The sequence below is a fragment of the Dermochelys coriacea genome, chromosome 1, assembly GCF_009764565.3.
Source record: "Dermochelys coriacea isolate rDerCor1 chromosome 1, rDerCor1.pri.v4, whole genome shotgun sequence".
Classification (NCBI taxonomy): domain Eukaryota; kingdom Metazoa; phylum Chordata; order Testudines; family Dermochelyidae; genus Dermochelys; species Dermochelys coriacea.
In genome coordinates, this window is record NC_050068.2 from 78,140,884 (window position 1) to 78,165,562 (window position 24,679).

The 24,679-nt window shown below is 40.3% G+C and overlaps 1 protein-coding gene across 1 annotated transcript; it reads left to right on the top strand.

The window, feature by feature from the left end:
- Positions 1–943: 943 nt before the first annotated feature.
- KLF5 (Kruppel like factor 5) lies at positions 944–23,315 on the top strand. Its single transcript, XM_038387327.2, has 4 exons — positions 944–1,317; positions 3,409–4,279; positions 5,621–5,680; positions 21,403–23,315. The coding sequence occupies exons 1-4, from the start codon at positions 1,129–1,131 to the stop codon at positions 21,579–21,581; spliced, it is 1,299 nt and encodes a 432-aa protein (XP_038243255.1). The 5' UTR covers positions 944–1,128; the 3' UTR covers positions 21,582–23,315.
- Positions 23,316–24,679: the final 1,364 nt, after the last annotated feature.

The following is a 24,679-nucleotide window of genomic DNA, read 5'->3' on the forward strand; positions in this document are numbered from 1 at the left end:
TGGGGCACCGTCGAGACTAACACATTTTTTTGGAGCATAAGCTTTCGGGAGCTACAGCCCACTTCATGGCATCGGATGAAGTGAGCTGTAGCTCCCGAAGGCTTCTGCTCTAATACACGTGTTAGTCTCGACGGTGCCCCACGTCCGCCTTTTCTTTTTGCGAATCCAGGCGAACACGGCTGCTCCTCTGACACCTGTCCTAGGGCAGAGGGGTGTGCCCTAATGCTGGCTGTGCCTGAAATTCGTTAGTATAAAGTTGGGAGCAGAAGCTGCTTTCAGGACCCACTCCCCCCCCCCCCCAAAAAAAAAATAGCTGAGAACGAATGTTTCTAAAGCCCCCTGAAGATGAAACGGGACCGAGGCTGGTTATTTTGCAAACGTCTACTGGAGAAATGCTTCCCAAAGAGCCTATAGATAAGATTCAAGTCTGAAAGGGGGCCTCACTGAGCGCTTCAGGGCACTTGTTCAAAGCCCCTTCCACGTCGCTTCCCCTTTCTGGCTGACTATTCCCGGCTGCACAAAGCATCCCCTGGCGTTTGTCAGCCCCCAGCCCCGGGCGGGGAGGGGACGAAGCTGAATCAACCTGTTGCCGCGCGCGCCGCGCGCCGCTTTCCCTGAGCCGGGAGCGCGGGGCGGTCGCTCCACCTAACCCGCCGGGCTCCGGTCCGCGGAGGAGCCGCTCCCCGCCCGCCGCGGGGGCGGGGGGGGGGGGGGGGGGGGGGGGGAAGGGCCGTGACCTTAGCTTTGAGCCCGGCCTCCCGGGCACAACACCGAAAACGTGCAAAGCGCCTTGTTTCCACAGGCCCCCGCCCCCTGGCTGGCTCCGGCTGTCAGCCGCGGGGCACACGCTCCCGGCCCCGGGGAGGCGGGAAGGGGGCGGGCAGCTCGCTTCGCATAGGCCGCCCGGCCCCGCAGGGCCAGCCCCCTGGTGCCTGGCCAGGGTGGGGTCGGCTGAAATAGAGGCGGGCATGGGCCAGTAGGCTGAGCTACGCCGGGCCAGGTAGAGCGGCGGGAGGCTGCGCTGGAGGCAGCGGCGTTGTTGCCGGGCTCGTGGGCTGGGGCGGTGATCCCTGTGCAGCGGCGGCGGGGGAGGTTGCGTGCCCGCTCGGCCGGGATCCCGCTCGGCCCATGGCCACACGGGTGCTGCCCGTGAGCGCCCGCCTGGGTCCCCTGCAGCAGCCCGACGAGCCGGTGTTCGCTCAGCTCAAGCCCGTGCTGGGCGCCCGGGAGGCGGCGATGTTCGCGGGGGAGGAGCTGAAGCAGCAGCCGGGCGGCGGCGGCGGCGGGGCCAGGATGCCGGCGGAGGAGATGGCGCAGGTAAGGAAGGAGAAGCCACTTGGGCGGCCCCCTCGGCGCCGGGCGCAGCCCGCACGGGTGCGCTCACTGGCTGGGGCGGCGTCAGGGGAATCGGGGCGGCGCCCTGCAGCGGGGAGCCCCCACCTGGGAGGGGGTAGGCGGGAGTGGGGCTGGAGGCCGAAGTCCCCTTTTGCCCCCTCCCGCTCCACCCCGTGCGGGGATGCGGCCGCTCCGCGCCCTCCCGGCTCCGCTGTGCCTCCAAGTGAGCTAGCCGCTCTGCTCCCCGTGCGGCGGGCAGGGACTCGGCCGGGCGCTGCCCCCCCCCCCCTCCCTCCGGCCGGGGAGCTGCTAAAAAGCGAGGGGGGGGGGCCCGGAGCGGGGCGCCGGGCCTCGAACTTCGAAACCGCTCCAGGCGGCAGCTAGCGGGCAGGGGCAGAGCCGCCCCGCGAGAGTGTTGAAAGCTCCAGCTGCTGCCGTTGCACTTGCCCAGCAGCAGAATTAGCGCAGCCGCCTGTCTCTCTCGCCCACGCCCGGTCATGTTAGACCGCGGGGGGCGGGGAAGCCTCGTCGGGACTTTCTGCGTGTCCCAGAAAACTGTTTGGCAACAAGATCCACATGCAAACAGCTGGAAGAGCTAAAATCAGCCAGCGCCAACCGCAACCTGATTTTAGCTCAGGAACGGGCTTCGTTTGAGGCTATTTCCAGCCCTTGACTCTTTCATTGAATAGTTTCGTGTGCGGTTTATTATAGCGACTTGCCACTTGTGCCCCACAAGGCATGGTATAAACGGAGCAGACGAGCCTGTGAGATCCTGAGCCGTTTGACAAACCTCTGCAGAGGCACCTTCCAAAGTGTATTTATAAGGGGGGGGGGGGGGTCCTGCCCTGGGATCTCAGTCGGAGTCACTCAATCCCTATCTCCAGTGTAACTAAGATTAAGGAAGAACTCTCCTCCCGAGAATTGATAAGCAAGGCAGTGAATATTAGTGGGACATATTTCAGTCTCTGTGGCTCAGCGATATCTTTTCAAAGAATACATGTTTCTGCCTTCAAAGCAAGCTGGCCTTGGCTTGTAAACAAGAGCTGGAAAAAGTAGCCTGGCACGTTAAGGACCGGTCTAGATCAAAGACAAGAGTCTTGTGTGGGGGGGGGGGGGGAGGGAGGGGTTGTTTTGTTTTGCTTTTCTTTGAGAAGGGCTCTTGAAATACACTTTCAAGCAGACTTTCCATTTGTCAGCTGCTTTCTGTTTTTAGGGGTGCTAAAGGGATTTGGTATGACCGGACTTTTTACAGGGTATAGGGGAATGTAGCATTTGCCCGTTGGAGAGTACATGATAAATGTTTTACTGATGACTGTACCCGGAATGTATCAGGCTCTCACCACCCACGGATTCCCTACTACCACTGCATTAAGGGACTGATTTCATTGTAGGAATTAAAGATCTTTGAAGATTGTGACCATGAGTAGAAACATGGTTATCACATTCTTAACAAATTATAGACTGTCGATTTTAAAAAATTGATACTCTAGTCCAAAGGACTCTTTACACCAAATATATAGTAAATTAAAGTCATGGTCCTACCTCTTTGTTCTGTATTGTTTATAAGTTTACACCTGTTTTGGATTTTATTTCCAGTAGATAACTTTCTCAAGTTCTAAATCTGTCCTGAAATATGAATATATATTATTTGAATTGTTACCCTTCAAATAGTCAGATGAGGGCATGGCTTTTACAGTTGACAATTCAAAGAGAAGTGTGTGAACTTCCTGTAAAAGAATGTCCATACACTTCTTAGAATAATGGTGAAATAGTAGAGTACAGGAATTGTAGAAATGAATTAGATTTTTGTGTGTTACATTATCCTATTGCAAATATTATGATAAAATATTTTAGATGATTACTCTTGTTCTGCATAAACATTGTTCAGCGTGATTTGTTCTTGGAGTTGTTGATTAGCATATCAATTATAAAAAGCAGGGTTGTTTTACTATGTCTATTATTCTATTTATTTAAAACTTTCCCTGTGGAAGAGATGGGATTTGTATGGCTATTCTAGTAAGAGTACCCAAAGAGTTTTTGGTAACAAATCATGTGGATTATGTTTTTGTTTAGACAAGATGTGAAATGGAGAAATATCTGGCACCTCAGCTTCCACCAGTTCCTGTCATCCCTGAACATAAAAAATACAGAAGAGACAGTGCCTCAGTTGTAGACCAGTTCTTCACTGACAGTGAAGGGTTGCCTTATAGTATCAACATGAATGTCTTCCTTCCTGACATTACTCATCTGAGAACTGGCCTATACAAATCCCAGAGATCATGTGTAACCCACATCAAGACCGAACCAGTTACAATCTTCAGTCATCAGAGTGAAACTACTACCCCTACCCCCACCCCCACTCAGGCTCTCCCAGAGTTTACCAGCATCTTCAGCTCTCCCCAAACTCCCGATGTGAACAACATTTTCATCAAGCAGGAGCTTCCTACTCCAGATATTCATCTTTCTGTCACACCCCAGCAGGGCCAGTTATATCAGCTCTTGAGTTCACCGGATTTAGATATGCCCAATTCTACTACGCAGGCGGCAGTAATGGATTCTCTTAACAATGTTTCCATGTCATCAGCCATGGCAGGCCTTAATGCTCTCTCCTCGGCTATTCCACAGACTACGATGAAACAATTCCAGGGTATCCCCCAATGCACATACACAATGCCAAATCAGTTTCTTCAACCACAGGCCACTTACTTTCCTCCTTCACCCCCGAGTTCAGAGCCCGGAAGTCCCGATAGACAAGCAGAAATGCTACAAAATTTAACCCCTCCTCCATCCTATGCTGCGACCATAGCTTCCAAGCTGGCAATCCAAAATCCAAATTTACCAGTGGCCATGCCAATAAATTCACAGAACATCCAGACCGTCAGATATAACAGAAGGAGTAACCCGGACCTGGAGAAGAGACGTATCCACTACTGTGATTATCCTGGTAAGCAGTCTATCCTAACGGAGAATAAATCGCCCAAATGTTTTCTTTAATCTTGCAAAAAATCAAAGCTTGATCACAATCTGGGTGGAAATGACTGACTTTGAAGGTGGTCCAGCTACAATGAGACCCAAAAACTTCTCTTCTCAAAAGCCTTATTGTTCTGTACAGTCTTTTCTTACAATTTTTAAATAATTGTTGCACACTTTTTTCTGAAAGATAATGCATCAGTTCTTACTGTCTTTAAATACGTATATGTGAATCCCTGTATCGCAAAACTTACAGCTCTGGGGGAAAAAATGTTACTGGGAAGGCTAACGTTGAACAATTTTGATATCTGGCTCATGCTTTGTTGTAGCAATCTTCAATGTGCAGTGGGCCAAATGCTCAACAGGTGTAAATTGGTATATTGAAGTCCATTGACATGGATTTGGGGGTTGGACTAGATGACCTTCTGGGGTCCCTTCCAACCCTGATATTCTATGATATAGGGCCATATCCTTTGTCCGGCTTATAGTAGCTATCTTCTTGATATGAACAGAAAATTCAGCGTAAACTTGTTCCTCAGTTGTCCACTATAAGTGTATTTAAATATTGTCTAACCTCACCTCAAAAACCCAAATATGTACCCCTCCTGAAGTCCATCCATTTTGTATGCTAGACTAAAAGATGAATCTAGCACCAGATGTTAATCATTCAGTTATGAAATATGTGATCCCAAATATAAAATGTCAACACTGTGCTGAATAGAAACTAGTTTCCTCTCAAATATAATTCGGGGTATAGTATCTTGAATGTAGTAAATGTTATAGTACAACAAATTCTGAATTGAAGAAAAAAATCATTGTAGAACTATGGTAAATAACAGTGATATTGAGTAATACCCTGGAAAGATCAGAGTCCTTTAGAAAGATTTTAAAAAATAAAGTTCATCAGTGACATTCATATATCATTGAATAACAGGTGTGGCTTCTTCATGTACCAGATGTAATTTAAATGTGAACTCTCAATTGTATTTAGAACGTAGGAGCTAGCCTTTTTGTATAACAGCCTAAGTAATTAAAGATACCAGAATCTTAAGTATTGCTTAATCTCTTGATTTATGTAAAGCAACCCCCTCACAAGAACTTTCTGTAGTAAATCATGTGAAACTTCAAATGATTATGCTGCCACAAGGTAGTAAGTTTAAATATTTTCAGAATAGTGTGAGTGAGTGACTTTATCAACAAACCTAGAGCATTACAGTCTCCCTGCTGATGTGCTTTCTCTCTTTTTTTTTTTTTTTTTTTTTTTTTTTTTTTTGGTTTTCCCCCTCCCCTAACCATTTTTTTTTTTTTCTTTTAGGCTGCACAAAAGTTTATACAAAGTCTTCCCACTTAAAAGCTCACCTGAGAACTCATACTGGTATGTACTTTCCTTGGTTATGAAACTTTAAAAAAAAAAAAAAAAAGCAAATGTGTTTGATTTGTCATCTTTTCTTTCTTTGATTTTGCAGAATGGGCTAGGTTCAAGTAGATAGTTCAGTTAAATCAGCCAATCAACTTGGTCAATAAAGTGAAGTTGCACATTTATTCTTAAGATATTTTGTTTAGTTATTTTGAATTCCTTATAGTAAGGTTTTTTAAGAACTGAAAACAAGCAAAATATTCCCTTTGAAACCTTCAATTTTTCTCAAACGCTTTTTTAAAGGACAAATTATTTTGACGTTGGATTTTTTCTCCCACAAGTCTTGATTCAAGCACAATAAATATATGATTATCTCAGTTTATTTAATTAAATAAACAAGCTCTCATTTCTTTTGGCTTTAGTACTTTAAATACTAGTGCTGACAGAACAATTTTTTTTAGATTTTTTTTTTCTCCTTTAGATTTCAGTAGAGCTCCAAAATTCTTTTCCATTTGCTCTTTCTCCAGCATTAAACTTGCATGTTTAAAAACCAAATAAATTTGTATTCTTAAAGAAAAGTATCTCATTTTTATTTCTTGGTGAAGTTACTGAAGTGGTAAGAAAATTAAAAACCATGTTGAGGTGTTCAACCTATATAGTCAATCATAGACCAAATCCTGTCTGAAGCTATATGCATGTAATCTCAGGTAATGGACCCACATAAATATAAACTGAGGAGTGAATTTTGGTTCACTGACTCCAGTGTGAACTAAGGGTTCTCTTCTCTACTTGATGTGCATGGATGTCACAAACACACATTGGAAAGAGATTGGTACCATTCTGTCCAAACCATAGCTCAGTTTAGATGCATGTGTGGTGGTTTTTAAACCAAGTCTGACATCACAAGAGAACTGTTTTAACAGGTCGGGATAATTCTTGTGCAGGGAACTTGGCTACAAAATGGTTCAGCTAAACTGCAAAAACATTTTGAAATGTAAATTACAAAGTTTTTTTCAAAGAAACCTAGGCTAAAGAAGCCATTATCTTCTTTAAATCTAGTTGCGGTATCTGTACTCCAATTTGAAATACTTACACATGGGTGCGTGATCCTCAAATCAGAGTAACTTATGGTTTTACTTAAAGCAAAAGGCTTACTGTAGTAGGCCTGTCAACATTAAATTTGTACTGTGTGAATGACATGGTTTCTTTCATCTTTTTTAAAAGCAAAAGTCAAAACAAAACTTAACATGAGCAATGATCTAACAATGTATTTCAGCTCTATGGAAAAAGGCCTTGTATTCAACAGTTACCATGGGTGGATTACTTTAAATATCTCCAGGCTAAATGTTACTATGGAAATCCAGTTTTCATAAATGGAGTAGTTATCTCTATTAGAGCCACAGTGTGGTTTTTTTTTTTGCTTTTTTTTTTAAAAAAAAGCAACTTTGCAAAGGTCAGTGCTCTCCACTAGCAACAGACTAAACAAGAATATTGTTGCAAACATTTTGTGATGCATATGATCACTCATTACCAGCTAGCTTAATGAGAGTAATTTTTTTTAATGAGGATATAAACATGACTAATATAATAGAATGCAACATTCATCTTACTTTACAGATTATTTAGTAAGGAAAGAATGGGTGCCACTGCCCTATTACTTTTAAACCAACATTAGATTGAAAATGTGTAATTTGTCATTGTACTGTGACTCTTGGAACAGACCAAAAAATAAAACTTTACCAAGTTATTGTAAAAATGAAAATCACTCTTAATTTTCAGAAGTATGTGTAATTATTTTCATATCTTTAAATAGTATTGTAAATTAAGAATTCTAAAATCTACATTCTTGTACATGTAGAGAAGTATTTACCAAAGTTGTGATCACTAATACCTATTGCTAAGGATGAGTAAAGGTTAATGTTGCTTTCCACGTTTTTACCTGTAGACATTTGACCTCAGCAGTGTGGCTAACTGTACAAAGGTCAGGGAAGCTGATCTATTCATAGAAACAAGAATGCTGCTTCAGATAAAATCTAGTGAATTTAAGTAAGCCTTTAATACAAAGGGTCTTCTAAGAAGGGGAATGAAGGGATAAATTGTCCAGAGAGTTAATATACAAAAATGTTAGTCCATTTCCTGTTACCTACCTTTTATTGTAGAGTATGAATAAGTCTGACACTGTCTCAATATCCATTTGAAAATCCAAGGTTTTTTAAATTAAACAATCCTTGTGTGCTTGTGTTCAAACACTAACTTTGCACACCATTTAACATTTCCAGTGCTGTATAAATTAATGAACTGGAAAGATTAAGGGCTAAATTCTGCCTTGGTAAAAGTGGCCGTAACCTCCGGGAAGTCCATGGAGATCTACTAGGTGCCCAGTTCTCTCAGAAGTCGATGGGAATTTTGCCTTTGACTTCAAAAGGGAAGTATCAGACCGTTGCGCTTAATTTGGCTATGCGTGTGAGTTTGTCTGTATAAATTCCACCCTTACTTTGTGTGCACCCTTAAATCAATTGGATTTATGCAGCGCTATTAAACTTTTCTCTTTTAATCTTAAAAATACCTGTACTTTTATGGAGTAATTACCTTCAAAGTTTAAATTTAATAGGTGAGTCTCACCTAATCCAGTTTAATAAAGTTTTGTGTGATATTCTTTCAAATCCCTTAGGGGTGTAGCAGACCTGTTTATCTGGCAAAACCCGTTCTTTAGTAATCATGGACCACTGAAGTTGTGTTCTCTTTTATTCTTAGTTTCTTGACGATACCTTTTAAATTGGCTGCAATCTCTCTTCCCAAACAGTCTCCACCCTCTTCAGCAATCTGTCATTTTAAAATTCAAAAGTGCCTGCAGCAAAGTTTGTCTGCCATTAAAAGTCAAAACAGACCTTATGCCTTTCCTTTGTATTGGAAAATCTCAGCCTTTCACGGTATTTATTTAGGAGTCTCTCCCTCCTGAATGGCTTTCAATGAGTTTAATAGACATTCTTTGAGAACAAACTTAAGGGAAATGTTATTTCTGAAAGACGAATGTGAGCCATAGTCTGGTTCCTCATTCAAATATGAACTAATTGGCAGGTTCATAAGTCATGTTTAAATGAGGTCATAAGAAATGGTTGAGAGTTTAAAGCTCCCCCCCCCCCTAAATTTTTTTCTTAAAAAAGGGTAGGTCAAATCCAGCCCTGGCTTAAGAAGGTAAAGCTCCCTTCATTTTAATGGAGTTGTTCCAGGGACCTGTTTTCATTAAAAAAAAAAAAATAATAATCTTTAATCCTTTAGGTGACAATTGTATTCCAAAATCAAGTTACTGTATTTGTTGTAGTTCCTGAAACCGACATCTCTCTCTAAGGCTAGTTATTTCAGTTGTTTTAAAATTATGGAGGGAATTCTAACTGGTGATTAAGCTGGTAGCCTCAGAATTGAACACAGGCAAACAAGCTGTTGTTGCCAAGTTACAAAGGTACAGAATGTATTTTTGTATCCTTCTCTGAATGATTTTTGGATCAGGTGTCAAGTTCACTTAGGTAACATCTTAAAAGCACTACAGTGCATTATTTTACTAGTATGGATTAGCATTTGATCCTCCATCTTTAGCTGATTTAAAACAAATATGTGCTAGTGTATGTATAAGAGCGTCTTTCAGTATAGATGGGTTTCTTCAACCCCTTTATAATTTTTCTTCTAAAATACATTGACCTATTAGTCATAGGACAAGTTTCGTTTCATAACTTGTATTATGCAACCAGCATATAATAGATGTGTTTAAAAAACATGCTTTATAGGCTACACTATAGTAAAATTAGTTGTTCATGCTAGTGCCTTAAGGTATGTGCCCAACTTGAAAAACTTGTCAAATTTCAAAGAAAAGCAGATAATTGTGCATTATAAATACACCCTATTGACTTTCTTTCATGTTGCTTGAACATACGTCAACAGCTCCCCCATTAACAACTCTACCGTGTTTCCCCACCCTCTTTTTTTTTATTCCCCCCCCCTCCAGGTTGTACTTGTATGCTTGTCTTTTTTTTAAAAAACTGAAATCTGAGTTCTCACCTGTAGACTCCAGTGCTTTCATTTCTGTGAGCAGCTGCACGTTTCAGAGATGTATTCTCTTCTGTTTAGAGGAAACACCGTCATTGTTTTGTACACATCAGGGTACATACACTGAGGATGTTTTTTCAGCTGCATATTGGTTTTCTGTACACAGTCTTTGTACAGGCATGTTCTCTGATCACATGTTGGGTTTGCCATTAATAGAGAGATGAAATAGTTTTGCAGTTAATGTTGGAAACTATCTATAGATCTAGCTTGTATGTGGTGATGGGAAGTGAAAGCTTAGATACCTCAAGAGAAATGACATTTCCTTAAATGAGATTGTCAAAATACTTCAACATCACTAGTTATGTCAAATTCTTATATTGGCTTGGGACAACTGTTAACTTATTCAGTGCCTCGAGATGTTAAGCTTGCTTTTAATATATGGCTTCATGTCAGTAGATCCAAAATTGGACTGATGGTCAGTCATAGCCAGAACCAGTGGTGGACAACAGGCTTTGAGCAGCCCATAGGAATCTATCTTTAATTTACCAGACTTATACATGTCTGTGTATATTTTACCTGGTACTGTTTATAAACTACATGTGCACATGAAAGGTGCTATTGAACTGTGGGGAAATCATGTGACTTTTGTGGAGGTGTACATTTAGTCCAAAGTGTGTGTATGTGAGAGAGTCGGTCACTTAATATTTTGATATTAATTTCAACTATTTTTGAGTCTCTTGCCTTTGTCCTTCACTCTCTGCCTTTTCCCTGCTTCACTCCATTTCCCCCCCTTGGATGCTGTTTGTTTTTTCATCATTTTAATCTTGAATGTTTTTAGTGATTATTTTCTTCCCTCCACCCCCACCTTTCCTATTTCTTTCTCTTCCTCCTTTCCCAAGTATCCTTTTCTATCTTATCTATATCTCTCCCTCTGCAAAACATGCCCAGCTCTCCTGCAATCCTTTTTGTGAATATATCTAGGGAAAGGCAAGAAGTCTGACAAGAGGGTCACAACTGCCAGTGGCTTTACTGCCGCCTTATTAGATGGGTCAGTTTTGTTTTTCCTCCACTTCAGCTTAGGCAGGTCAAGGATTTTGTCACAGAGAAGGCTAGTAAGAGGGAGCCCGGCAGTAGTTGGGAACTTTCTTTTTCCTTCTCCCCACTCAAGGGAAAGGGGCTTATTGGGTTCAACCTTCCAAGACGGAGTGAGCATTATGATAGGTATTCAGCTTGCTCTGCTTGATCTTAGAAACAAAGACAATGGAGAATGCAAGAGGGGTAGAAGGATTAGGTTCTGGCTCCTTCCCCAGAAGTGACTTGTATGGCTCTTATCACCCTAGTTATGAAGCACCTCACAGGAAGTAGATTGTTTCACAGCATCCCTGTGAGGTGGGGAAATGCTATTGTCCACATTTTACAGATGGGGAAATTGAGGCACAGAGAAAAAGGGTGACAAGCCCAAGGTCACACAGGAAGTCTGTGACTGAGTTTGAAATTGAACCCAAATCTTTTGTGCCTTAACCCACAATGCTGTCCTATCAATATGCTGACTTCATTTGTAACATCTTGGGAAAGTAGCACCCTAGATGCACTGGAGCCACAGAGCAGTAGAGGCTAATCTCACAGCCATTAATACTCCTTATGTGCTTGACTCTTGTAATTATCAGCACTTTAGTTTTTCAAAGAAAATTACTTAATGTGTGAAATATGGTAATTCTTATCAGGGAGATCTTTTGGGGCCTGCCTCTTGGAAATGGCAGTAAAAGGGTTTCATTTTTATTCATATACTCTTCAGGGAAAGATTTTTGGTTTTTACCTGTTAGAGATCACACTTTAAGGTTGATTTATGTAAACAATTGTCATTAATGGACTAGAATAGTGAAAAGTGGAGCAAGTTAAAATACTGTTGACAAAGTGATCAGGCAGAAATGACTTGCTCAAAAGAGCAGTTAGGCAGTAGTGGAGAGTAATTGGTATCTTTTTATTTGAGTTTTGCATAAATCCATTAGTTGCTTGTGGGAGAAATGGAAAAGCATCACCATCTTGTGAAAACCAGACTTTTGGGAAAGTAACATGTTTTTCAAACTCTTCATGAATGACTGTAGGCCATGAAGGGTAATTAATTGGGTTTTTATCTCCAATTATGGCTTTAGTGAAATGTGTTTTACCATATTGTGCGCTTTTTTAAGCAAAGTCTTACCAGCATAGGCTTGACTCTTTGATATGGCTGACCCAGAACACTGTAATCTCCCACTGTCCAGGCACAAATTTATAAAATATTAATTCAAGTAGGTGTTAGGCGAAGAGCGGTCATGTTGGCTTTTTAAATTTTTTTTTCCAAGTCCAACAATTTCTCTTCTTGATTAAAAGCCTAATAAGTCTAAGCATGAAAGCTTAAACTTTCTGTCAATTGCTCCCTGAGAGGATTAAACTTCACTTCCAGGATATTTGATTCCTGATAAGGCAACTGTTGACCTAAGAGACTGGCTTTAAATATAGTTCATTTTGAGGCTGACCAACACATGCTAATATAGTCCAAGATTCAAAGCAATTGCCAGTGATTAAAACTTTCCATTATTTGATTAGACATTCCATATTGTAACTGTCTGAGCTTGACTTGGACAATTGAATCTCCTCTAGTTCTACAGAATTATTCTGGGGTGAATGTTTGTTGTTTACTAGCTGACATGAACCTCCCATTGGTGAAAGATTAGAAACATTTAAGTAATGTCCTAGTTTAGTCTGAGTATCTTGGTAGCAGCATTCCTGTCCTGTCAGACTGCATTATTTATATTCAGTGATCTCTAACAACTCTGATTAAAGACATATTAAAACCTTTCATTTGGCAAGTATACAGTACTTGGCCTTCAGTTAAAGAAGGCTTAACTTATTGCCACCAACTATCTGTATATAAAAAAATTACCAAAGCAATCTTAAGGATCAAACTTACTACATTCCATTAAGGGGAACCTCTTACCCTACAAGTGCCAGAGCTGTAGGTGTGAAAACTCCAAAGCAGTTCTGGCAGCCATACCATGCATGAGGAAACACTCTTCTCCCATATATGACATGTAAATACACACACATAGCAGATGGCATGGATTTATTATAAATCCACTCTTTAAAAATTAGCATTCCCTGCCTTTTGTTTACATATATTCTTGAGGAGAGACCACCTCTGCTAAAACAGAATGTTATACCGGAGAGAAAATAAACAACTTCACAAGTCAGTCAAGATTCCTCAGTAATCCTAGAGCTGAATGAGACAACACTTAACAAAATAAGAGTGCTTCAGAGCATTGGGGAATTCTGAATGTTTATTGGTTGATGAGGAGATAATGTCTTCTCCATGTCTGTAGTCACAAAGAGAATGTTTTTGACGTGCATATCCACCTTCTTCAGTTACCTAATACTAACTTTTTTCTTGTCTCTACACATTTTGTGGTAGAAAGGAAATCAAAATATTGGTTTAATTAACCAGCAATTGAATCTTCCTCCCCCATCAGCAAGAGTAATGCTTCCTGTCTTATGGTTCTAAAATATTGTATTTATTTGATACAATACTTAATGATTAGCACCTTGTTCAAGTAGTGTTATACTGCACATTAAAAGGAAACTTAAAAGTGTGTGTGTGTGTGTGTGTGTATCTGGTAAATTGTCAGGGCTGGAAACCTGTGGTATATTCCATAGGAGAGCTGGGATAGAGACAAATACACCAACAATTACTTCTAGTCCAGTCAGAGGAAGGCTTAAAATCATGACACCATATTATACAGAAAAGCTATTTCGGGTAAACTTGAAAAAGATTAGTTCTAACCTTTCTGTCAAGTTACAGGCCTCAACATATCTGGTAACTAAAGCAAACTGGTTCTAGAGGTAGAAGGATATGAAAACTATTATCCTAGAAAAGTTCTAAAATGCACACAATCTAGTTTCTCAAAATTAATGAGTAACTAGGTCATTTTATTGTTTTTACTACTGTTGTTCCTTGAACATACTTACTTTATTGTTTATCCATTGTCCCCTCTCCAACAATTCTATCTTGTCTGAAACTAGCTTGGAGCAGGATCCAGGATGAAGTTCTGGCCTCTTTCTCGAAGTCACGGGGAGTCTTTAATGGGGTCAAGATTTTACCTTATGTCCTCTCATCTGTACTGTGAGGCACCTACCACACTTTTGGGAATTGTCAGATATAAATAATGGACAATCCTTTGACCAGTATAATTCACTCAGAATGTGGCTGTTCCAAACATGTGGTGGTAAATTGCTTATAACACATCATTGTGTGCTCTGCATGCAACAAAACACAGGACAGGGGGTAACATTTCAGACTCTCCTCCCCTGGTAGTCTTACTTCATGTACACATGTAGGCTATGGCCAAAATTTTCAAACGTGGTTACTTAAAATTAAGCTGTGTGGTTTGGTGTGTGGTGTTTTTTAATTTTATTTTCTTAAGGTACTCTGCTCTAGAACTGGTTGGGAACTTTTTGATTGGTTTTTGTTGAGGAAATGCTCATTTGTTGAAACCAAAACTGTTTGAAAAACAGGATCTGGTTGGATTTCCCAGCTTAAAAACAGGTTGGGCGGGGGGGAGAAGGGAGAGAATTGAAATTGTCAATGTTTTGGGTTTTTTTGACACTTTCTATAAGAGAATTTCCAATTTTCCAGTTTGAAATGACTTTGTTTGGAAACTTAAGCTAATTTTGATTGAAAAGTTTAAAAAATTTTTAAAGTCAACATTTGAAATTAAATGTTTTGATAATTTCAAAACAAAATGTTTCAATTGACCTGAAATGGGTTTTCAGGTGGAGAAAGGGAATTCGTTTTTCTATTTATGAATGATTTTGACTTTTCATCCCAATTCACAGTGGATAAGAAAATGTTCTAACTCTCAAATGTTAGATGAGAACGATTTTTCCACCCAACTCTACTCCGTGTCCACAGTTCAAGTGGAAACTAATCAGAGTTATTGAATGCTCAGTGTCTTGGGAAAATATGAATTTAGTTGCCTGATTGTAAGCAGCAAAGTGAAAAACTTTCCCTGTAATTTTTAGCTTTATTTTTAAAGATAAACCCAGCTATATAAATAACTTTGATTAAATAGTCACTAATTTTTATTTTTTTAAACAATCATATTTTCTTGTATTGTCAATGGGAAATTCATTAATTATTTAGGGCTTTCTAAATGGTGTTTTTGCCGACAATGATTTTAATGGAGCAGGGCTTCTCCTCTCCCACTGGTGACTAACATTGAGGTGGCATCTACAGCAGTTGCTTATGTGGAGAAGAAGTATTAGGATAATATTCAATGTATTTTTAGTTTTAGTTTAATGTGATTTTAGCATCTTAAATTAAAGAGAGCCACCTCCATGTGACCAGACAGCTCTTTGCAGTGACCAGCAAGGGGTTTGTTGGCCAAAGTTTGAGAACTACTTGAGCAATGGTGGTGTTGGGGGGGGGGGGGGGTGTTAGTGAAGTAACAGAGAAGGCTTGCCTACTCAGTAGCATGTCTCCTATGGACATCAAAGCCTCCTTTTGACATCTCTCTAATCTTTACACCATTAATATTTGCTTTAAAGACAAGTGAGTTACAAGAAAGTTTTCAAGTTACATTTTCCTTATCACTTGCTAAGTGCTTTCTCCTAAAACAAATCCAAACTAGTTTAATGTTCAACAAAGTTTTTTAAACACTTAACTAAAGTGCAAGGTTGTTTCATGTCCTATACAAATTTATTTATTTTTTGCTAGAAAATGGTACATAGTAGTTGAGGAACTTAAAATACATTTTTTGATGTGGATGCCTAGCAAAATACTTAAAATCGGTGATACTGGAAAGATGCAAAAATCCAATTAAATGTATGAAACCTCTATCCTGTCGAAATATAATTCAACAGAAAGCAGTTCTGCTTCCCAGAAGAGCTGTGTATAATATTTCTGGCTTTGGAAGAAAGGCCTGGAGTGTGCTATTTGGCTAGAAGTCGGTACCAGCTTCCTCCATGGTGTTTTACTTGAACAGTGTTGACATTTTAACAAATCCCATGGAAGCTCCCCTGAAGTGGAGGAGTTAGCTGTTTTTTTTTTTTTGCTTTTACAGTGAAATATTTGTTTGATAAAGTGATCATGTTCCCGTTACTGAACTATAGTACATTAGTATTTGATGACCAATGGCGTTCTTGGTCTAACATCCTATAAAAATTCTAAACGGCTGGAGGAAAAAAAATATTTCTGAAACTGTACAGCTACTGTATTGCACACAATTGTTAAAGTAAACAAATCTTACATTACTATGTAGCTAATGAAAATAGCAGATAAAGCATTGAATGTTCCTTGGCTTATTTTTTTTATTTTTTTAAATTTAGTATAGCAAAGAACCAGAATGACACTTTAACAAGTTTATTTGAGCATAAGCTTTTAGTCTCTAAGGTGCCACAAGTACTCCTTTTCTTTTTGCAAATACAGACTAACACGGCTGCTACTCTGAAACTTTAAAAAATGTGTAACTTGAGGAATCTTCTCCCCCACCCCCTTGCCACAGGAACTTAAATCAAATTCTTCTTCCCACTAAATATGACACAAATGTGTGTATGGGTTGGGAAAGATGAAACAGTACCGGGGCTAATTGTTCTTTTGCTCTCCTTTTTTAAACAAGTTTTTAAGCTCGATCTTCACTTGCCTCTCCCTCCCCACACCCAAAAGAAAAACATTTCAAATTGATTCACTTCAAAAACTTTCCAACAGAAACTAGCATCACAAACAAAAACTACTTTTTTTTTCCCCTCCAGTATTTCACCTCTTAAATTTCTCCAAAATAAGCTGGGCCTTTATACTGGAGCTAAAAATACATCTTCTAGTTCTCAGTTCCCACACTGCTAGCCATAGTAGGGGGTGAAGGGCAGTGTTATGGCTTTAATTTCTAGTACATAAAAGTAGTAGTGTTCAAAACAACTCTGTGAGGTGCTTATGAAATGCTAACAGACCCTGGTCATTGGCAGACAGGATCGAACCAGGGACCTTAGTGCATGAGCCTCTACAGCATGAGCTAAAGGCCAACTGGCTGTTGGCTAAGGCTGTAGGGCAGACTCCTTTTATCTCTCTCTAAGTGATCTTGGTGCCACTAGATAGGATGCAACACCACAGCCAGGAGGTGTGTGGATTACACTTACTCAGTCCCCTCCATGCATACCTCAATGAAATTCTTCACAGCTCAAGTCTGGAGAAGCCAGGGTGGGGCTATGACAGCATGGGGAGGAGCAGCAGCACATAGCTGTCTAGGCTGCCATCACCATAACCTGCCATATTATTATAACACTTCCCACAGTCCTTGTGACATAAAATGACATAACCAGCAGCAATGAGGGTAGGCAGTGGGAACAGCTGATGTTCCCCTGGAAACCTGAGGTGAAATCCAAGACCTGCTGAAGTCAATGAAAGGTGGGGGGAATTTTTTTTTGCTGTTGATGTCAATGGAATCAGGATTTCTCAGCGATATTTAGTAATTTATGCCCAACAAGGCCACATAAATTACTGTTGTCCAGAATATCAGTAATTTATGCACTAAAAGAGTGCATACTACTATTTCATCCCACCAGCAGTACATGTGGGTTTGGCTTTGGTGGTATGCACAGTAGACACTAGCTACACAAGCGGTTTTGCAGATGTGTTCCATGTGCTGCAGTGCAGGCATGCATAAAACTCCTGATACTCCACCCCACCTCTGCAGGAATAGCAGCAGCATTGCAAATAGTGGCCGCTTTTAAAACCAAGCCCACTTTGCCTGCTGGGAACTAGAGCTAGTTGACATTATTGAAATTTAATGAAAAATATTGTTATTTCAGTGGAGGGAAAACTGGGGGGGAGGAGACTGGCCAAAAGGTCAAATCTGATTGAGGTGAAAGAAACGGGCATTTTTCTTTTAAATCAAAGATTTCTCCTGTTTTTCTAGCAGGGTAGAGAGCTACCTCTTAAATCTCTACCAACTGGTGAGGTCCTTCTGAATTTATTTTACCACCAAGTGGCAAGTTACATAGCTCTTAAAACTGAACTGAAAACAGAAGTGACTTTTGATATAAACATCAAATTTAGGAACAGTTGACACTTTTGTCTTTCATCCCACCCCACCCCCAGTCTATGTAGATATCCACAGCCTCCCTTCTAGCTAGTAGAACTCCCCCCTCCTTTTTTTTCCAAATCAGCCCCATCCCACTCCCAAAACAACTAATTCTAAAAAAAAAAAAAAAAAAAAAAAATCAATCCTCAAATGATGGGTCCTCCCCAAGGAGATGTCTCCCACTCCTTCCTCCTCTCTCTGCTGCTGTCTATGGGGCAAGGCTGGGACAACTGAAGTGCTGAGTACAAAAAGGCAGCCTTTAATACAAGACTATAGTAAAAGAATACATGCATCTACTAGAGAGCCACACTATCTAGGTTGCTTTTTAGTTTTTTAAAAACTAGTCATAAGCAAAATAAAACATCTGTGTAAAATGTTTTGAAGTCAGATCCCAAAAAGATGAATGTCTTTCTGAAAGAAAGCACATCTCTTGAGCTCCACAAAAGAAGTATGCTTATGTTTCCGTTTTACCACAAAGCAGACCTACAAATGGCCTCTTCTGTGTCCTTGTCCTCTGCAATTTAATGTTCTAAAGATTGCATTAATAACCATGGAGCAAGTTATAAGAAGACCCAGTTTAGATATTGGAAGGATGATTACTGTACTTCAAAAGATGCTGTAGTAGACTCCAGCCATTATATCTCAGGGATTCTAATATATTAAATCCACTGCCTTTTCTGGTAATGGTAGTGCTTCACTTGTCAGGTTTAGATAATCTTATTTTAATCTACAGTATGTCTTCTCTGGGACAGAGGTACGATCACAAATGATGCCTTACCGTGCTCATTGGTCACAGTCATACAGAGCAAATACTTAACTATATAACCAGTTGCAGCCTAAACCATCTTCCATTGGAATGAAATGGAAATCAATGGAAAGAATCTCATTAGGTTCCTAGGAGCTGGATCAGGCCATAGGTGCCAACTCTGTGGGTGCTCCAGGGCTGGTGCACCCACGGGGAAAAATTGGTGGGGGATCTGCACCCACCAGCAGCTCTGCCCCAGCTCACCTCCACCTCCGCCTTCTCCTTGAATGCGCTGCTGGGTCCTGCTTCTCCCCCCCTCTCCTAGCCCTTGCGAAACAGCTGTTTTGTGGCGCATGGAAAGCCTGGGCGGGGGGGAGGAGGAGGGGGAAAGCCATGTGCTTGGGGGAGGAGGTGGGCCAGGACTGGGATTTGGGGAAGGATCCAAAAGGGGCAGAGTTGGGTAGGGGGGGCAGGGCACAAGCACCCACTGGTGCAGACAAAAGTTAGGGCCTGATTCACAGGCGCCAAGTGTGCTTCTTTTAAAGAATGATGCACTTCAAGGATGATAGTGATATCAATAAATCTTGGTTATCTTGTGCACTAAGAAATTGCTGGTTTTTCTGTGGGTTTTTTTTTTTTTTTGGTGTAGGTTCTGTTCAGTGTGACTGTGCTGCCATTAATAAAGATGGGGTAGTCTCTTCTTTTGCAGTAGGTGAAGATTTTAGTTGAACATAAAAGGCATCAAACTCTACAAGCAGGATGGATTTTATGATTTTGATTGTTTTAAAAGGGATTTAGCTCTTCTGCTGTCAAACAATATAACCCTTAATTTTTGCTGAATTGCTCAATCTTCTGACATGGGGTTCTCTCACAGTGTTCTCTGGGCTGTTGATAGTGCAAAACAAGCTATCTGGTCACGTGGTGCTGGCTTTCTTACTTGTTTCCACCTGTTAAACCTACATTAAAATACTTTCCAAGTAGCAGTAGTTGGTTCGTGAGGATTGTTGTTGGATGTGAATGGGAGTGGGGAAGGTCCATGTGATCAAAACTAGGAGGAAGGTGATGCACAACATACTCTGGATGGGATTTTTCCAAAGCACTTGGCACTGGCCCAACTCTGCTCCCATTTGTCAATGGAGGTTTTACCATTCACTTCAATGGGAGCACAGTTAAGTCAAAGCTGAGTGCTTTAATAAATTCCACCTTCTCTCTCTGTTAACATGTGGGTTGCTTGTAACTATTTTTTAAAAAAAAAAAAAATAGAATTTGAGAGCCCTAATCTAAAGACACTTTGAAATGAATGTAGAGCAGTTCAGTGTATATCACTCTAGCAGTGATCCTATAAATAGGCAATCCTAGCTCTCCATTTACACAAATGTTTTCTTTTTAGAGTGACCTATACATTTGCAAAGCAGATGAATGTTTTGTTTTTTAAATAACTGGTTCCCTGTTGTAGAGGGAGAAATCACCTTAACTTTGTGACTTGGTATTTCTCCAGTATTTCAACAAACATAACTACAAATTATAGGTGTGCTGAAAATGTCCCATTTTCAATCCTGAAATGGATTAATGCAAATACTTGAGGTATTTTGGTCAACATGTTCAAATCTAGCTGCCTGAAGCTGGGCACTTCAATCTATATTAAGCACCTCTATAAATGTGGTCAGATTTTTTTTTTCCAGAGATGCTGTGCACTCTCCATATCCATGCAAGCTAATAGAAATAGCAGGGGCTTGGCACTTCTGAAAAATCTGGCTGTGTAAGCACCTAATTCTAGACATCCAATTTTGAAAACTTGGGCCTGAGTCTTTCAGATATTTTTCCTCTATATACAGCTGTCCTGAGCCAGAAGGCCACAGGATTTTATTGCAGTTATTGGTTGACCTTCTTTTTTTAAAATTTATTTTAGAAAATATTATCCCTGTTGTATTTGTTACTGTAACAGGGTCCACAATCCACCCCTCTTCCTGGGGCCCGCTTGCTGCCCCCAATAAGGCTCAGAGAGGCTTCAGGGTTGTGCAACACCCATGTCATTACTTACCTACAGTTATCCCACCACCAGTGTCTGTTTACAAGCTTCACAGGATTATTCAACCTCTCTTACAGGCAGTAAATCCTCCTAGGAGTCCTCCCTCCCTGACTGACTTCCTTCCTGCTCCCTCCCAGCCTTTATAGCCCTTGGCTTGTCAGGCCAGTAGTTGTTGCCAATCCTCAGGCCAGCATCAGGCCTTCTCCATTAGCCACAATCTGTTTCCCCTGATTGGAGCTGACTGGGCAGGGGCTAATTAGGTGCTTTTGCACTAGCACCTTGCTACAGTTACATACTGCATAACCAATTCTAGTTTTACTTTCACATCAGAAGCTGTTAAATCTCTATATTAATCTTTCTCCATTTAAACTAGATCTTAAAAATATATTTAATGTAGGAGTCTTTGGAACTTTTTAATTTGTATATTAAATTGGAGCAGATTGTAGTATTCTCTCTACTGCCTCTCATGGGGGGCGGGGCCGACAGGAGTATATACCTTTTCAATTCCATGTAATTATTTCTAGGTGTGTATTTTTTTTACTTTTTGTAATTTTAGGTAAATTGGCTTGTTTACAGGTCTCTGCAGTGGCGTCTGTTTACTACAAATTTCAAGAACAAAATTCTGTGAACTTTGTAGCAAAGTAACTTGCGAGTATTTAAGTATAGCTGCAAATCATCAGGAACCATGAGCACTCTCCCACTCCACCCCACCCCTTTACAGTGCAAACTATTGGCGTTTAGAATGAGTTCTCGTTAATTTTTTTCTTCTGTGGAGTCACAGCTAACCATCTGTTTCTATGTGTTCCCAATGCTTCAGGGGAGAAGCCATACAAATGCACATGGGATGGCTGTGACTGGAGATTTGCTCGCTCCGATGAGTTGACACGCCACTACAGGAAGCACACCGGGGCCAAACCTTTCCAGTGCGCTGTGTGCAATCGTAGCTTCTCTCGCTCTGACCACCTGGCTCTGCACATGAAGAGACATCAGAACTAAACACTGGGTTCGACGTGGAGGCTGTCTGTATCTATGCAATTTCCAAGTGACTCAACATGTGGTTATAGAATTAATTTTAGTTTTTGACTATGGACTATCCATAAAGTCTCCAAAGAAACTGGAAATGTATATTTATGATGAAACGGGGAAGACACTATACCACAGTACCAGAGTGTTCAGTCATTTATTTTGTTTGCTCTGATCATGTATATGGCTTTAGTCAGCAGGTTTCATCTCAAGTATTATGTCTCAGCACATTGCATCATTATAGATTTTTTTTTTTTTTTTTTTTCTTACGGTGTTTTGACCAAAGCACTGTCATTATTGTGGCAATGTTTAGTAAATGAATTAATGGGAGGGCATAGACGAATGAACACAGAGGACAAGCCATGAATTGTAGTCTGTCAGGTTTTTACTGGACATATTAGTACTTGTGTGGTTTTTTTAAATGTTGTCTTTCTATGGAGATAAAATATATAGAAAAATTCATAAACAGCCATAGAACAAAAAGTTTGTTCCGTATGTTGCATGTTTGCTATGACAACGATTTTGTAAATATGCAAATCAGCTTTTAAGGTTTATTACAAAAGTTTTCTAGAAATCATCTGAAAATTCAGACATTGTACATTTTGATAATACGGCACATTTTCAATTACATTTATTTAAATACCTCTCAAAACATTACCAACTTAGTTTTATTTTCTGAAGAAAAGTGAACTAGCCATTCAGACATTTTGTACCTGTTAACATAAATATTGTGCACTGAATATTCAAAACACAATTGAGTTTTCAAAATGCATAAAAGGGCAAAACGTTTAGAATGAACTGCAAACGTTGGAAGCTTAAATAATGAGGATAGTTACAATATACAGAATGTTAAACCTCTTACTAAAGCTAAACTTAGTATTGCTTTAAAAAGAAGGATTTAGGATGCAATTTTCATAGACTGACATGTTAATCTGGTTTAGCACCAGTATGATCTAGTTTCATGTGGATGTTGCATGTAATTTACCAGAAGGTAAAGGATATAGTAATTTTATTTAAAATTACAGTGCAGTTTAGTTAATCCACTGTTAACATTGACACACACCAGACAAAAGTCACTGCTGACATAAATAGATGCAACTGAAGTCAACAGTGAATTTAGTCCACAGTGTTAGGTCTGGAAATAGGAAATGAAGGGCCAAAAAAATGAGGTTACACTTCAGAGGACTTGGCCAAAATATCTACAACATAAAGGAAACAACTAATACACATATGCAATTCACAAGCTGTGATTTCATGCTGTCAACCAATAGGTGGAATAAACAACCAAAAAGCCAAAAAAGGGTCTCAAAGGAAAACAGCTTTGTTAAAACTATTGTTTGTCTCTTATTTATTTTTTTTTTTGTGGTATATGGTAAACATTTTTTAAGACCATTTTACATACACTTGATAAATTATAGTTTGTTATAGTTAGAAACCTTGCTCTTACTTGTAAATAGTTGACAAATGATGTAAATAATTTTGTAAGGCTTCAAATGTTTATACATGGAAACACATGCATAAATTGGTTACTGTTTTGCTTCTTTTTCCCTACTCCCTGCTCCCCCTTATTTTTGTATTTGTGGTATTTCCTATGCAAATGATGGAGCAAACAGCTGTATAGTTGTAGAATGTTTTGAGAGAATGAAATGGTTTATATATAAAGACAATTTTTTGAAAAATAAAATAAAACCAAGTGCCTAAAATGAATATGCATGAGTGTTCTCTGTATAACTCCTTACCAGTGACTTTGCATATTGATTTTCAAATAATAGAATTCTTAGAGGCAACACTGTATGTCCTTCATTGCAAGGACCATCATTTTCTGCTTGGCAAGTACCTAGCACTTCTTGGGCACCACTACAATTAAAATAGTACATATGAAGTGATTAGAGCTAGCTTTATGGTGCTATTTTATTTACATCTGTTCTGCAGCTCTGTCAACTTTATGTGAAAGGTATATACTGTTATCCACCATCTTCTCTCCGTTTCAGGATCTTTTTCTATTGAAGGAGAGAGGCTTAGTCACTTTTAAAAATATATAAACAAATGTGTACATGCAACTACTGGGTTACACCCATTTTCTGTTCTTCTGCAAACTTGAAAACCGGTACTTCCTGGAAGGAACGCAAACTACAATAGAGCTGACCCTGTAGATTTTTACACTTACAGCATCTTAATGCAAAGATCTCTAATGACTCAATCCTCTCACACTATTCTATCCCATAGGGGTGATGTTATGTAGATTACAGATGAGCAAATGAAGACACAACAGCTAGGGAGTTCTTTTCAAGGTTCTGGAAGGATGAGAAATTGAATCCTGACATCTAAGTCCTTGCTCCAATCACTGAAGGCACAGCTACATTTGAGAGGTTTACAGCAGTGCAACTGCACTGATGCAGCTGCGCTGCTGTAGGCTCTTTAATGTAGCCACTCCAAGCCAATGTGGGAGAGCTCTCCTGTCAGCTTACCTACTCCAGCCCCTTTTGAGTGGGAGAGGCTCTCCCACCAACATAGCACTGCTCACACCAGCACTTATGTCAGTGTAATTTGTCATTCGGGGGGTGATTTTATTCACACCTGTGAATGACAAACTAGTGTAGGCTGAGGGCTTGTCTCCAGTTACTGAATGATCAATGCACAGCGATCAATCCACCAGGGGTTGATTTAGCGGGTCTAGTGAAGACTTGCTAAATCATCCACCGATTGCTCTCCTGTCAACTAGTACTCCACCAGAACTAGAAGCATAAGGAAAGTCGATGGGGGAAACTCTCCCGTCGACCCTGTGTAGTGTAGACACGGCAGTAAGTCGACCTAAGGTACATTGACTCCAGCTACATTATTCACATCCCTGAAGTTGTGTAACTTAAGTCGACTTAGCCCCCTAGTGTAGACCTGCCCATAGCCTTTGTCATATTCTCTATCCTAATCCTTCCCCCCCACTTCCTTATTTCCCCCCCCACTGATGCTTCCACATCACATAATCACAGGCTTGTTTATGACACAAATCAAAACCCTACCTTACAATAGAGAAAAATGCCAATGAAATTATTTAGTGGAGAAATTGTCTATAA

Excerpts from the sequence above, each read along its gene's own strand:
- KLF5 (XM_038387327.2), top strand. The coding sequence starts at position 1,129 with ATGGCCACACGGGTGCTGCCCGTGAGCGCCCGCCTGGGTCCCCTGCAG. Across the intron at positions 1,318-3,408 it reads CGGCGGAGGAGATGGCGCAG|ACAAGATGTGAAATGGAGAA; the intron begins GTAAGGAAGGAG and ends GTTTTTGTTTAG. Across the intron at positions 5,681-21,402 it reads TCACCTGAGAACTCATACTG|GGGAGAAGCCATACAAATGC; the intron begins GTATGTACTTTC and ends CCAATGCTTCAG.